The following is a 14,852-nucleotide window of genomic DNA, read 5'->3' on the forward strand; positions in this document are numbered from 1 at the left end:
AAAAAGACGGTCTTATTTTCTGGGAAACACGGTATGGATCCCATTCCCTGTGACACATATGCTGGGCCCAGCTCCAGGCTCACTGTTTAAAAGGAACACACTGCAAAGGACTTTCATCAGTAGAACCCAATGTTCTAGGGCAGGGCAAAGACTAATAGTGTAAATGATTACCCTAATTATTAATAGATTATTGATGGAGAAAGAGATCCTATATCCGGAAGAATAAAAGTGGCAAGGAGGTGAAGACAAGACTATTGAATCTGATCCAGTGTGCCGGTTTCAGAAGCTTTTTTTCCCTAATTCCTTGGATGTCCCAAGCATTTAAACCTTATTCACTCAAAGGCTGCAAGGATGAAGAGTCAGCCACGATTTACCACAGTGGAGAATAGCTGGTTGAGGGGCAAAGTCCTCTCTTAGCAGTCAGAATACAAGTTCCACATAATCCTGATCTTTGCCCAATGAAGAATTAATTAAAAAAAAAATTTAGTGTTAAAGTGACAGCCAATTAACCCAGCTAGCTGGAGAACAGGCAGGGTTAAACAGACATTTTAAAAAAACAAGTCTACAGGTAGTCCTTGACCTACAACTATTCATTTAGTGACCGTTCAAAGTTAGAACAGTACCGGAGATGTGACTTATGAGCGTTTTTCACCCTTACGACCATTGCAGCATTCCCCGTTGCCGTGTACACGTTTATGACGGTTGCACAGCCCTCTGCTCTTGTGATCGCCATTTGTAATCTTCCCAGCTGGCTTCTGACGAGCAAAGTCAATAGGGGGAAAAGCCAGATTTGCTTAACCCCCACAGCGATTCGTTTAACAACTCTAGCAAGAAAGGTCGTAAAATGGGGCCCAACGTTCTTAGCAACTGTCTTGCTTTGCAATAATGGCGAATATCTGTAGCTCGGGTGTAGGATGAAGATGGAAGTTGGTTTCTAAACGTTTCGTTACCAGGCTAGGTAACATCTTCAGTGGACTTTAGGGGGCGTCTGTGTTCTTCTGTTTATAAGGGTGTTGTGTGGTCAGTAGGTCTTGTGAAGGGTCAGGGGTGGGCGCGTCAAGTGATGGGTCAGGTGTGACTCATCAGTGAGAGGCTTGTGATGGGTCTTCTGATAGGGAGGTCACATCAGGTGAGGGTCATTGGGAGTGAATTGCTGGGGGCTTGTGTGGGATGGTTGAGGGTTGGTGCTGTCTCTGGTTGGCTGTGCAGTTGATCTGGATTCTGAAGGGTTCGTTGGCTGGTTGTAGGTTAGTGGGTCTGTTAATAATAATAATAAAGTTGGAAGGGACCTTGGAAGTCATCTCCAACCCCCTGCTCAGGCAGGAGACCCTATACCATTTCAGACAAATGGCTGTCCAGTCTCTACTTAAAAACTTCCAGTGTTGGAGCATTCACAGCTTCTGGAGGCAGGTTGTTCCACTGGTTAATTGTCCTAACTGTCAGGAAGTTTCTCCTTAATTCTAGGTTGCTTCTCTCCTTGATTAGTTTCCATCCGCTGCGTCTTGTGCTGCCTTCAGGTGCTTTGGAGAGTAGCTTGACTCCCTCTTCTTTGGGGCAGCCCCTGAGATATTGGAACGCTGCTATCATGTCCCCCCTCGTCCTTCTCTTCATTAAACTAGACATACCCAATTCCAGCAACTGTTCCTTATATGCTTTAGCCTCTAGTCCCCTGATCATCTTTGTTGCTCTTCTCTGTACTCTTTCTAGAGTCTCAACATCTTTTTTACATCGTGGTAACCAAAACTGGATGCAGTATTCCAAGTGTGGCCTTATCAAGGCATTGTAAAGTGGTATTAATATTTCACGTGATCTTGATTCTATCCCTCTGTTAATGCAGCCTAGCACTGTGTTGGCTTTTTTGGCAGCTGCAGCACACTGCTATACTGTTGATGGACACTGTTGATGGAACTGCTTGTGGAGGGCCAGGCTTTGAGGAACTCACGAGCGTGGTGGGTGATAGTGTGGCCAATGATTTTTATATTGCTCCAATCGAACTGGTGCTGTTGGGTGTCGGTGTGGGTAGAGATTAAGGATTTGTCTTGCTTAGCAACTGAAATTTTGGTTTCAATTGTGGTTGCCTGTTGAGAACTTACCTGTACAGGGAATATAGCTTTAAGTTTATGAGAGGATTAATGTGCTTTGGGTCAAATGCCAGAACATGCTTATCTTAAAAAATTGTTATCCGATCAAATAGGAAACCCACACAGGCCATGCTGACTGGCTAGTCAGTGGAGAACAATTTATTGCAATCCTATACTGCTCCCAATATAAGAAGGGATATTGAGTTAGAAAAGTCTTTTAAAAACTGCTTCAGTGACACCATTTAGCAACCTAATTTCTATTTCTGTACACCCTAAATTCTGATGAATAAAAAGATGAAAAAACTTGACCTACAAAATTATCTAGGGCATTCTTCCCAATGTGATGTCCTCCAGGTTTATCTGAACATCAGAGAACTATAACCCAATTTAAAGCAAGAAAAGTCTGCAAAAAAAAAAAAAAAAAAAAGCACAGCTGGCTAGGGAATTCTGGGAGTTGAAGTCCAGCCATCTTAAAGTCCCCAAGGTTGAGAAACACTGCTATAGAGCAGGGATTTTCAACCGGTGGTACACGTACCACTTGTGGTACATTAACAAGTAGCAGGTGGTACGCAGCCCTGCCTAGCCAAGTGTAGTGGGGGAGGGAAAGAGCCAGTGCAGGCAAGGACTTACTGTGAGAGAGAGTCCTCTGGAGCTGCAGAGTGGCTGGGGCAAGGCAAAGGCCCCAGGCTCACTTCTTTCTCACCCTCCCCCATGATAGGAGGGGGAGGGGGACGGAGATAGAGGCTATAAAAGGAGGCAGTTTGGGTGGGAGAGAGAAAAAAAGCAGCAGCCTTGGGAGGAGGCAGAATCAGCTCTAGCTGCACTGAAGGGAAAGAAGGAGGAGAAGGAGGAGGGTGGAGGGAGAGGAGAGGAGAGGAGAGGAGATCAAGCAGGCTGGGCATGAGCCACTCTACAACTGCTGTGGCAGCCACCTGTGCTGGCAGCAGCAAACAGGCAAGAAATGCAGCGGGGAGGGGTCACCCTCCAAGAGGAGTGAAAAAAGGCAGCATTGGCTGGAGGTGAGGCAGGGAGGGAGGGAAATGGAGAGTGGAAGGATTCTTATGTGCTTTTGTGACTTTGAAGTCCTGGGATTTGTGCAACGCGGGCTTTCTGTTCTTAAATAGTGTTTGGCAATTTCTATTTGACTGATGGCTCCTGTTAGCTTCTATTGCTCTGCTACTGTTAGCTGTAAGTTTTGCTGCAAGGGATTTTGAAGTATTTTTCTCCTGAATGGATTTTGCCTGTAGCATTCCTTGACTTATGAATGGAGCCATTTGGGGAGGTTGCCTTAGCTGGCAGCCAGTACTTACATTTTTTTTTTCTTCCTTAAGTGCCGGCTGCGCTCCTTACTTTCTTTTCTAGCCAGTAGCTAATTCTTAAAGGGGAATGTGCCTTTTTAAGCTAGTTCACTCAGCAGTTTGTCTTTTCTGTCTCTGGAAGCTTTTCTTTGTTTGATGAATATATGCAAGAGAGAAAATATGGGGGGGGGGTTCAAATTCTTCCTTCAGAAGGAGATGGGAATGAGAAAAAGGGAGGCAGGGAAGGGAGGAAGTCCCGCCTTAGCACTTGGCCACCAGCAGCCCTGCCATTGACTTTGCTTGTCAAAAGGTTGTAGAAGGGGATCACATGACCCTGGAACACTGTGACCATCATAAATATGAATCAGTTGCCAAGCATCCAAATATAAATCACATGACCCTTGGCATGCTGCAATGGTCATAAGTGTGAAAAATGGTCATAAGTCATTTCACTGCAATTGCAACTTTCAACAAGTTTTTTGTGGTTTTTTGGGGGGGGGTCATCAAGTTTTTGACACCTTGCTAGGTGGTACTCGAATATTGCCACATCCTAAAAGTGGTACAGTTGGTGAAAAGGTTGAAAAGCCCTGCTATAGAGCATGCAAGGTCCGTCCTCTTAACCACAAGTGCTTCTGGTTTTATGTAAAAGGGAGGACATTTATCTAACCTCTTGAATAATCAAGGCATAGGAAATTTGGAACCGGGTAAGTCAATGGTTCTCAACCTGTGGGTCGGGACCCCATTTGGGGTCGAACGACCATTTCACGGGGGTCGCCAAACAACGCAGTCCGCCATTTTTTTCCCCCTTTTCTTTAGCTGTGCTACTCCCTTTTATTCTATTGGCTTTTGAAAGCCAATAGAATAGACTCTCTTGAATAGAATCTAATTCTATTGGCTTTCAAAAGCCAATAGGAATTGTCCAGGCTGTCTCTGCCCACCAAAAGTCCCATTCTGCAAATGGTGCTGCACCAGTTGAGTAGTCCTCGACTTACGACTGGTTGAGTAGTCCTCCACTTACAACCGGTTGGGGGTCGCGGCATTAAAAAGGTTGAGAACCACTGGGGTAAGTGGAGAGAGTTGGACAACCGGGAGAAGGAAGGACAGGCAGAAAGGAACAGCTTAGGCTTTTCACCCAAGCGATGTTTTCCCCCATCCATCCTTTTGGAGAGGGGGGGGGTGTTCCTTCTCTCCCGGACTTACTTTATGGTCCACTCTTTCGCATTTGTTAATGTTTCCAGGAAGAAATACTGCAAGGTAAGAACTGGTTTTCCCCAGAGGACAATACTCTGACGTGCTTCTTGTTCTTTCCGCCTTTGTTCACTCGACAAAGAAGAGTCTGCAAACAGGAAAGAAAGAAACGTTAAGAGAAGAACTGTGGGAAACAATCGCATTCAACTTACAGCTTTCCTCCCAAAGCTGGATCCCTACTGGTAATACAATACAGGTAGAATCAAGATCACGCGAAGTATTAGTACCGCTTTATAAAAGCCCAGTGAGACCACACCTGGAGTACTGCAGCCCATTTTGGTCGCCATATCGCAAAAAAGATGTTGAGAGTTTGGAAAAAAATTCAGAGAAGAGCAACTAAGACGATCAAAGGCCTGGAGACTAAAACATACGAAAAACGGCTGCGGGACTTGGGTGTGGCTAGTCTAAAACAGAAGGCCACCTGAAGAGACTAGAACACAGGTCGGCAACCTGCGGCTCCAGAGCCGCATGCGGCTCTTTGAGCCTTCCCCTGTGGCTCCCAGCCTCCTCTGCCATTTGCAGAGAGACAGAGACAGAGAGAGGCAATTGTGATTCCCTGCTTCTCTCTCTGTCTCTCTCTTTGTGTGTTTGTTTTTTTTTTGTATGTGTGTAAAAGAGAGTGCACTCACAGTTTTCTCCGAGGAGCTGAAAAGGTTAATGGGCGGAGCTCCTCCCTTTGCTGTGTCTCTGCAGGAAGCAGGAAGCGGGAAGGGCAGGAGAGAGCTAGCTAGCCCAGCTAGGCTGACTCAGGAATTCTGGGAGTTGAAGTCCATGAGTCATAAAAGAGCCGAGATTGCCTACCCCCCAGCCTGTTGGAGAACAGCTTGAAGCCAGCTTGCCAGGTGAGCAGCAGATAGGAGAGAGGGAGAGAGGGGGGAGAGAGGAAAGAGAGAGAGAGAGAGAAAGAAAGAGAGTAGGGGAAGAGGACTGGCAGACCAAGGGCAGATAGAGAGAGAGGGAGGGAGAGAGAGCGAGAGAGAGAGACCCTTTGACACCTAAAATGAAGATAACACTGCATATATCCTTTTTTACCTGTGTGTGTATGTGTGTGCGTGTGTGTGTACACACACACACACACACACACACACACACACACACACACCCCTATAGTAAAGGTAAAAAAGGATATATGCAGTGTTATCTTCATTTTAGATATCAAAAGGGTTTTGCGGCTCCCAGTGTTTTGTTTTTGGTGGGAAACGGGTCCAAGTGGCTCTTTGAGTGTTTTGGGTTGTCTACCCCTGGACTAGAAGCATTTGAAATGTGGATTTACAGGCGGCTGTTAAGTATAAGCTGGGTTGACAAGATCAGAAATGAGGAGGTGATAAGCCGCCTGGGAAAGCCAAGGGAAATCATCAAAACAATAAAAAAACGAAAATTAGAATATTTCGGACATGTGATGCAACATCCAGAAAAATACGGCATACTCCATTTAATCCTCCAGGGAAAGACTGAAGGCAAACGAGGTCCAGGCAGAAGAAGAACATCGTGACTTCAAAATCTAAGGGACTGGTTTGGACAAAACTCAGCAGCACTTTTTCGTGCGGCTGCTGATAAAAACAGGATCGCCAACATGATCGCCAACATCCGATAACAGATATGGCACAAGAAGAAGAAAGAAAAGAAGAAATAGGGGAGACATGATAGCAGTGTTCCAGTATTTGAGGGGCTGACCCAAAGAAGAGGGGGCTACGTTATTCACCAAAGCACCAGAGGGAAGGACGAGAAACAATGGTTGGAAACTGATCAAAGAGAGAAGCAACCTGGAATTAAGAAGAAACTTCCTGTCAGTGAGAACAATCAACCAATGGAACAGCTTGCCCCCAGAAATCGTGGGTGCTCCATCACTGGAGGTCTTTAAGAAGAGATTCGCTTAACAGCTGTGGCAAAAAAGGTCGTAAAATGGGGCAAAATTCACTTAACCAATGTCTCACTTAGCAACAAAAATTTGGGGCTCAATCCTGATCGAAAGTCAAGGACTACCTGTACTTTTTTCATTAAACCAGGGGTGTCAAACTCAATTTCATTGAAGACCGCATCAGCATTGCGGTTGCCCTCGGGGTGTGTGTGACCAGGGTGGGTGCGGCCTACTGGGTAGGCGTGGATGGAGTGGGTGTGGCCTACTGGGTGGGCATGGCCACCTCTACATCATTCGCGTCAAGGATGCCTGTGGGGGCCTGGGCAGGTGTGGGACAGATCTGAGGGTCTCTGGCAGAAGGAAGTGGGACCGGGACAAGCGCCAAGGCATGGTCCATTTCTTCATTCCTCACAAAGGGTGACACCTCCCCAGCATGCACCCAGGGGGCGGGGCCGACACAGCAGGGGCTGGTTCCTCGCTGTTTCCAGATGGCCTTGTGGAGCTAAGACTGAATGTGTTTCAGCATAGATGGCCACCACAAAATTGTACATTGTCTCTCGGCCGGTCTGGGCCAGGGCCAAGGAAGCGGGGGCCGTTCCCTCACTGTTTCCAGGATGGCTTCATGGGCCACATGAAACCACTTCGCGGGCCGCATCCGGCCCCCGGGCCTTGTGTTTGACTTGTCTGCATTAGACAGAAGTGATCATTCCCGAGCCATCGTACCTAGAAAGCTTCCATTGTGGTGTTCTTTGCTCATTGCGGTGCGCCTCATGTCACAACCTCTTCCATTCTCTGCCATCTCATAGGTCAGTCACTTCGAGGTGCCTAGCATCAAAATTAAAACACAATCAGAATAACCAGAATTATTATGTAGAAATCAGCCTGAAAGGAAAGGGGCCCATTCCTGTAACAGTTACAAGAATTGGGTCTGTCTTGTCCAGGGGTGGGGAACCATGGCTCTTTTATGACTTGTGGACTTCAGCTCCCAGAATTCCTGAGCCAGCATGAGGGAAACTTTGGCCCTTCATGACTCATGGACTTCAATTCCCAGAATTCCTGAGCCAGCATGGGGGAACTATGGCCCCTTCATGAGTCGTGGACTTCAACTCCCAGAATTCCTGAGCCAGCATGAGGGAAACTTTGGCCCCTTCATGACTTGTGGACTTCAACTCCCAGAATTCCTGAGCAGGCAGGGGAAAGGGAGAAGTTGCCATGCTGGCTCAGGAATTCTGGGAGTTGAAGTCCACAAGTCATAAAAGAGCCAAGGTTCCACAACCCTGGTCTAGTCGAATGAAAAGAAGGATCTGTGGGGGACAACCTATTCTCCATTAGCACTTGAAGGCAGGACAAGAAGCAATGGATGGAAGCTAATCAAGGAGAGACGCAACCTAGAACTAAGGAGAAATTTCCTAACGGTGAGAACAATCAACCAATGAAACATCTGCCTGCAGAAGTTGTGGGTGCTCCATTGCTTTCCAAACGAGACTGGGCCACCATCTGTGTGGAATGATATAGGCTCTCCTGCTCGAGCAGGGGGTTGGACTAGAAGACCTCCGAGATCCCTTCCAAGTCTATTCTATGTTCTGTCTGCAAGCCTTCTTTTTTCCATTCTCTCGTCTTTTCGTCACCCGCTGAAAACAGTCACTGAACAAGTGGTCATAAACTGAGGTCTACTGGTTTTATACAAGGCCATGTATGCTACTAATATGTTTACCTTTTTCCTCCTAGAACAGGGATGTCAAATTCGCCACATCACGTCATGTGTTGCGACGTATCGCGACTTTTCTCCCATTGCCGGAGCCCGGGTGGGCACAGCTTTCGTGCGACGCATCCGGCCCATGGGCTGGCAGTTTGACACCCCTGTTCTAGAATGTCTCTCAAAACTGTTGTACTATAAGCCAAGCCCTTTTAGAAATAAATGCATAGGTGCAAGATCTGAAAATGTAACCTCTGAAATTGATTAACTGATATTTATTTATAACTCACCTTTACTTTTACCAACAACCTAAGGCGGTGAACATATCCATCTTCCTCATCCTATCTTCCCCACAACAACAACAACTGTGAGATGGGTTGGGCTGAGAAAGAGAGGGACTGGCCCAAAGTCAGGTGTCAAGGTATTGATTTAACAGCTAACCAGCTTATGTAATTTATGTAATGATGGAAATTACTCAGCAGGGTCTGTGTCTTTTTAAGAGCCTTTGTATAAAGGGACAGCTCTGCTGATGTGTTCTTTTTCTTCCGTTTCCTGCTGTAACTGTGGTTTGTTGGATCCTGCTGTGTTAGCTCGTGTATGTGTATTGTTCCTGGGTATATGATATTGTAGATAGTGTAAGATAAACCACCATTTACTATAGATCACTGTTTACTGTGTTTACTCCCGGTTTATCTCACGCAATACGTCTGTGCATGCTCTGACATCAGGCAACTGGCTTTCGTGGCTAAGGTGGAACTCGAACTCCCGCTCTCCCGCTTTCTAGCCTGGTGCCTTAGCCGCTAGAATAAAAGGGAGTAGCACAGCTAAGGAAAAGGGGGGAAAAAATGGCGGACTGCGTTGTTTGGCAATCCCCGTGAAATGGTCATTCGACCCCAAATGGGGTCCCGACCTACAGGTTGAGAACCACTGCACTAGACCAAGCTTTCTCTTTCTGGAAATTAATATGGATCTGACCTGAACTATCCCTGAATGCTGAAATATGGTTGATCAAGACTGCAGCAAGCAAGTTGTTGCAAAATGCATCCTGTTTGTTATCTCTAAAATGGGTACTTGTTCTGTTTCTTAAACAGATACGCTGTACAGGTAGTCCTCAGTTTGCAACCATTCATTTAGCGACCGTTCAAAGTTGCAACGGCCCTGAAAAAAGTGACTTATCACCCATTTTTCACAGTTATGACTGTTGCAGCATCCCCACGGTCACATCATTAAAACTGGGCTGCTCGGCAACTGACATGTACTTATGACGGTTGCAGTGTCCCCGGGGGTCACGTGATCCCCTTTTGCGACCTTCTGACAAGCAAAGTCAATGGGGGAAACCAGATTCCCTTAACAGCCATCTAACTAACTTAACCACTGCAGTGATACACTTAGCTACCGTGGCAAAAAAAGTCATAAAATGGGGCAAAGCTCACTTAACCACTGTGCTGCTTAGTCATGGAAATTTGGGGCTGAATTGCGGTCGTAAGTTGAGGACTACCTGCACAGTGCTCTCTTTCATTCATCCATACAAGCAGGAGACCTAATATAAAGCAAAGAAATAATGGCTGGGGGGGGGCTGGGAAGAAAGCCATTATCCCCCCCCCCCCTTAGTCTGGGACTGTTTACATTCATGAGTTGGAGGCCTCTATCTACAGTAGTGGCCAAAATTGTGGAAACCTTTTGGGAAAAGTGTACAGTATAAATGCCACCTTTGGTTAAGTTTCCACCCATTTTTCTTCTAACTTCTTTATAACTGTAGCCTTGTTCACTTAATAATACTATTTTACATCGCTTTCTGGGCAGCCAGTCAACTCTTTGCACCATTACTTTAATTTTGTTACGTTTTGCAAGCTCACTAAATGAAAGAACACAAAAAAACCTAACCAACTTGATAACAATCACATAACACACTGACAAATCTCCTCCTCTCAGCTTCAATACAGGACATCAATCACTGAATCCTGCCATGATCTGATTGGTTCATTGCCAAAACAAGATGACACCCGATTGGCTCTCTAAACATTCATGCTCATTGGCTAAAATCAGGTGAAGGAAAGCTGCCTGATATCAACCTAAGCAAGTTGTGCTTCTTTTTTCTGGTTATCTGGCTATAACTTTTCATAGAACACAGCACAGATAATTGAACAAATTACATTCTTGATTAAAGTATCTTTCCATTGATATATAATTTTATGGTACTACTCAAAAAAAAAGTGGTGTTATTAGCCATCAAACCTCAAAAATACCCTTTTCCCAAAAAGGTTTCCACAGTTTTGGCCACTACTGTAAATTAGAGGTCCCCAACCTTTTGGGTACCAGGGACTGCTTCCATGCAGAGAGGTTTTTCCGCAGACTGGAAGATGCGTGGTTTTGTGTGCAGCCTGCATCCCACGGATGGGGCTTCGCTTGTTCGTGTGGACCGGTTGCTGGCATGCCACAGATTGGTGCTGGTCCACGGGGGTTGGGGACCCTTGATCTACAAGGAATTCTTTGTCGTCTGTATGTGAATTTCAACAATGCCCCATTCAGCCTCGGCGCATCGCACAACATTTCTGTTGGGCAACAGTGAGCGTGATGGCATCGCTCGGGTCAGGTTTTTTCCAAATCAGGACAGTTGTGCTCCTGTAGCACAGCACACTGGCCGGTTTTGGTATCCAGGACCTTTAATCTGTGCTGTCCTCCAGGTGAGATTTCATAGAGATCGTGACTTGTCGAAAAGAAGGTTGAAATGGGAGATGATAGCTGTTTTCAAATGGCTTTGTAAACAGTTTGGACCTTCTCACTTGGTCCAGAGCAGGGGTCTGCAAACTTGGCAATTTGAAGACTTGTGGACTTCAACTCCCAGAATTCCTCAGCCAGCATGGCTGAAGAATTCTGGGAATTGAATTCCACAAGTCATAAAGTTGCCAAGGTTGAAGACCCCTGTCTTAAAGAATACTGGCTGGGGAATTCTGGGAGTTGAAGTCCACAAATCTTCACGCTGCCAAGTTTGAAGACCCCTGCTCCAGAGGGTAAAATTGGAACTCGTGGGATGAAAGTTAAAGGATGTAAATACAGGCAGTCCTCACCTTACGATCACGGGGGAGCCCAAGATTTTTGCTGCTAAGCAAGACAGTTGCAAAGGCGAGGCGTGCTCAATTTTACAATCTCTTTTTTTTTTGCCCCCGTTATTCAGTGAATCACTGCGGTTGTTAAGCGAATCATGCAGCTGTTAAGTGCATGAGGATTTCCTTCATTGACTTCGCCTGCCGGAAGCCGGCTGCGAAGGGTACAAACGGAGAGCACATGACCCCAGCATGCTGAAACCGTCATAAAGACACGCCAGTTGCCAAGTGTCTGAACTCTGATCACATGACCATGGGGCTGCTGCAACGGTCGTAAGTGTGAATCCTGGTCACACATCACTTTTTTTCAGTGCCGTTGTAACTTCAAATGGGCACTAAATAAAAGATTGTGTTGATTGCCTCTATTGAAACTAGGAAATCTGAAATGTGCCAACTCTGCAGAATCAAATTGGCCAGGCGGATATTATGGGAGACAGGCAGCCCGTCAAATAAATTAAATTTAAATTAAATTTAAATCCAGGCCATATATTTAACTGATTCTTAAAGCAATTGTGGCAAGATTCTCTTAACAACCATGTTACTCACTTAACAAGTCCAGTGATTCACTTAGTGACTGTGGCAGGAAAGGTGGTTAAATGGGGCAAAATCCACTTAACAACGGTCTCTCTTAGCCGCAGAAATTTTGGGCTCCATTGCTGTCATAATTTCAAGGACTACCTTTACATTGGATGCTTGGCCATTGTTGAAGAAATTGAGGAACTGGGTGATGAAATATCTCTGACAACAAGACCGAATACATCATGTCTAGTAAAATATAATGATTGCGTTCATCATGCAACACACTACGCTTAAATTATAGCTTACAAGTCGTATTGCTTAAGTACACACAGCGCATTAGCCAAACAATGTCAGACGGTGATTTACTGCCATATAAATCTAATTAGAGTGTGCTCTAGTGCAGAGGTCCCCAACCTTTTGGGCACCAGGGACCTGTTACGTGGAGAAAGGTTTTTCCGTGGACCGGAGGGGGTGTGTGGTTTTGTGTGCTGCTTGCATCCCGCGAATGGGGCTTTGCTTCTTTGTGTGGCCCGGTTGCTGGCATGCCACGGCCCGGTACCGGTCCATGGACCAGGGGTTGGGTACCTCTGCTCTAGGATACCGCCTTTCAGTTCATGGCTGAGTTTCTAAATGGACTATGCTTGCCATTATGGAGAAATGAGAGACGTGTTTAAGGTTAAAATTTCACAGAGCAGTAGGTGCAAATGAGTCAGAAGCTATATATTGCTTTCTTCAGATACTTGGAAAACTGTCACATCCAGGCTGAAATAACAGTTGTTTTGTATGACAACTACACCAAAGGGTTCCAATTACGGCAAGGGGAAGTAAACGTTATGTAACATGTCCTCACATTCTGTTTACACGTTGGTCTGGTCTAAGGTGACAGCCCTCTTTCTGTCAGAGATTTGTAAACAGCAATTTAATCAAGCAGGTGTTGAGCAATTGGAATTAGGGCTGGACTAGATGACCTCTTCAATGCAGACGGCGAATGCCACCATGAAATTAAAAAATGCTTCCTCCTTGAGAGGAAAGCTATGGCAAACCTAGGCAGCATATTAAAAAGCAGAGACATCACTTTGCCAGCAAAGGTCCTTATAGTCAAAGCTGTGGTTTTCCCAGTAGTACAGGTAGTCCTCGACTTACAACAGTTTGTTTAGTGACTGTTCGAAGTTACAACAGCACTGAAAAAAAATGACTTATGACCATTTTTCACACTTACAACCCTTGCAGCCTCCCCAGGGTCACATGATTTACATTTGGATGCTTGACAACTGGTTCATATTAATGACCATTGCGGTGTCCCGGGGTCATGTGATCACCTTTTGCGACCTTGTGACAAGCAAAGTCAATTGGGGGGAGCCAGATTCGCTTAACGATCTTGTTACTAAATTAACAACTGCAATGATTTACCTAACAAACGTGGCAAGAAAAGCCATAAAATGGGGCAAAACTCACTTAACAAATTTCTCACTTCGCAACATAAATCCTGGGCTCAACGGTGGTTGAAAGTCGAGGTATAACACAGGGGTGTCAAACTGCCGGCCCACAGGCTGGATGCATCATAGCAAAACCGTGCCCAGCCCATTGCTGACAATGGCAAAAAAGTCGCAACATGTCATGTGATGTTGTGAGTTTGACACCTCTGATGTATAATGTATTGCTGTGAAGAGCTGGACCATAAGGAAGGCTGAGCGCTGAAGAATTGATGCTTTCACACTGTGGTGCTGGAGAAGACCTCTCAGAGTCCCTTGGACTGCAAGGAGATCCAATCAGTCAGGATGTCAACGCGGCTAACATTGGATGTTCTTGCTTTGACAACATATGGAGATGCAGCCATTTTCCTTCTTATGTTTTACTCTTAGAATTAGAATTACATGATACTGGGGGGGGGGGGAGGAGGAGGAATGTGCATGGGAGTTAGTTAGACACAACAATATTGGAACAGTGTGAGAACCAAGGTTTTTGAAATAAGAGATGACAAGAATTGGCGGATTGGAGAACTCAAGGGAAAGCCTGCATTTCAAACTAATTGGGGAATGTGATTTATGACTGTTAATTAGAGGAAGGAATTGTGCTTTGATACTATGTGCTCAGAGGAGGGGAATTCAGATTTTGGCTTTGCCTGTGTACGAATAAAGATTATTTAAGGTAAACAATTCCTCAAAGTTCTTTGAAGAGTTTCTTTCACAGTCCTGAAGGAAACCAACCCTGATAAGATCCTGAAGCCTAAATATTTTGGCCACCTAATATGAAGACAGGACTCAGTGGAGAAGATCCTGATGTTGGGAAAGACGGGAGAAAAAAAAGGAGAAGGGGACAGCAAAGGAGGAGATGGTTAGATGGTGTCATCAACACAATGACCATGAATTTGGGCAAACTCCAGGAGGCAGTGGAGGACAGGGGGGCCTGGCGTGCTGTGGTCCATGGGTTGTGAAGAGTCAGACGTGACTTAGTGAGTGAACACTAAAAAAAAAACAGATTGCCTCTGACGGGGACCCTTCTCTGTCCTAAAATTTATGTTAGAATCAAATGTAAGGTACAAAAGAATTCTCCAACATTTCTAGCTTTATGGATCGGCAGGGGAGGGGGAGAGGGGATGGTTCCACATGAGCAGCAGGCAAGTGTGCACACACACATGCCCTCCTCACCCGCTACTCGCGCAAGTTGGGATGCATGTGCACATGCACTCACCCATCATTTCCATGGCCTGGTTCCAAACGGTTCAAGGCCCGGTAGCGGGCTGCAGCCCTGGGATTGGGGACCCCTGATGTACAGGACAGACTCCATAATAGACTATATAAAAGCGAATTTCCTGATGGTACAAAGTTTTTTAAAAGGACCTTCTCAGTATTGACCCCTACTTTATGGAACATTATTCCCCTGGAGCAGGGGTAGGCAAGCTTGGCTCTTTTATGACTCGTGGACTTCAACTCCCAGAATTCCTGAGCCAGCCACGCTGAGGGGAAAGGGAGAGGTTTCCATGCTGGCTCAGGAATTCTGGGAGTTGAAGTCCACAAGTCATAAAAGAGCCAAGATTGCCTACCCCTG

General features: G+C 45.8%; 1 protein-coding gene across 1 annotated transcript in view; it reads right to left on the reverse strand.

Moving 5' to 3' along the window:
• Window positions 1-14,852, reverse strand: part of VMP1 (vacuole membrane protein 1) — a 156,160-nt gene that overhangs the window by 127,845 nt on the left and 13,463 nt on the right. The window contains exons 2-3 of the mRNA XM_039350001.1: window positions 7,209-7,310; window positions 4,580-4,715 (exon numbers count right to left, since the gene is read on the reverse strand). Of these exons, the coding sequence (XP_039205935.1) occupies window positions 4,580-4,715; window positions 7,209-7,284 (212 nt within the window). The 5' untranslated portion in view covers window positions 7,285-7,310. The remainder of the gene's footprint in view (window positions 1-4,579; window positions 4,716-7,208; window positions 7,311-14,852) is intronic.

Source organism: Crotalus tigris, unplaced genomic scaffold, assembly GCF_016545835.1.
Source record: "Crotalus tigris isolate CLP2741 ecotype Arizona unplaced genomic scaffold, ASM1654583v1 scf7180000018306.2785112, whole genome shotgun sequence".
NCBI classification, from domain to species: Eukaryota; Metazoa; Chordata; class Lepidosauria; order Squamata; family Viperidae; genus Crotalus; species Crotalus tigris.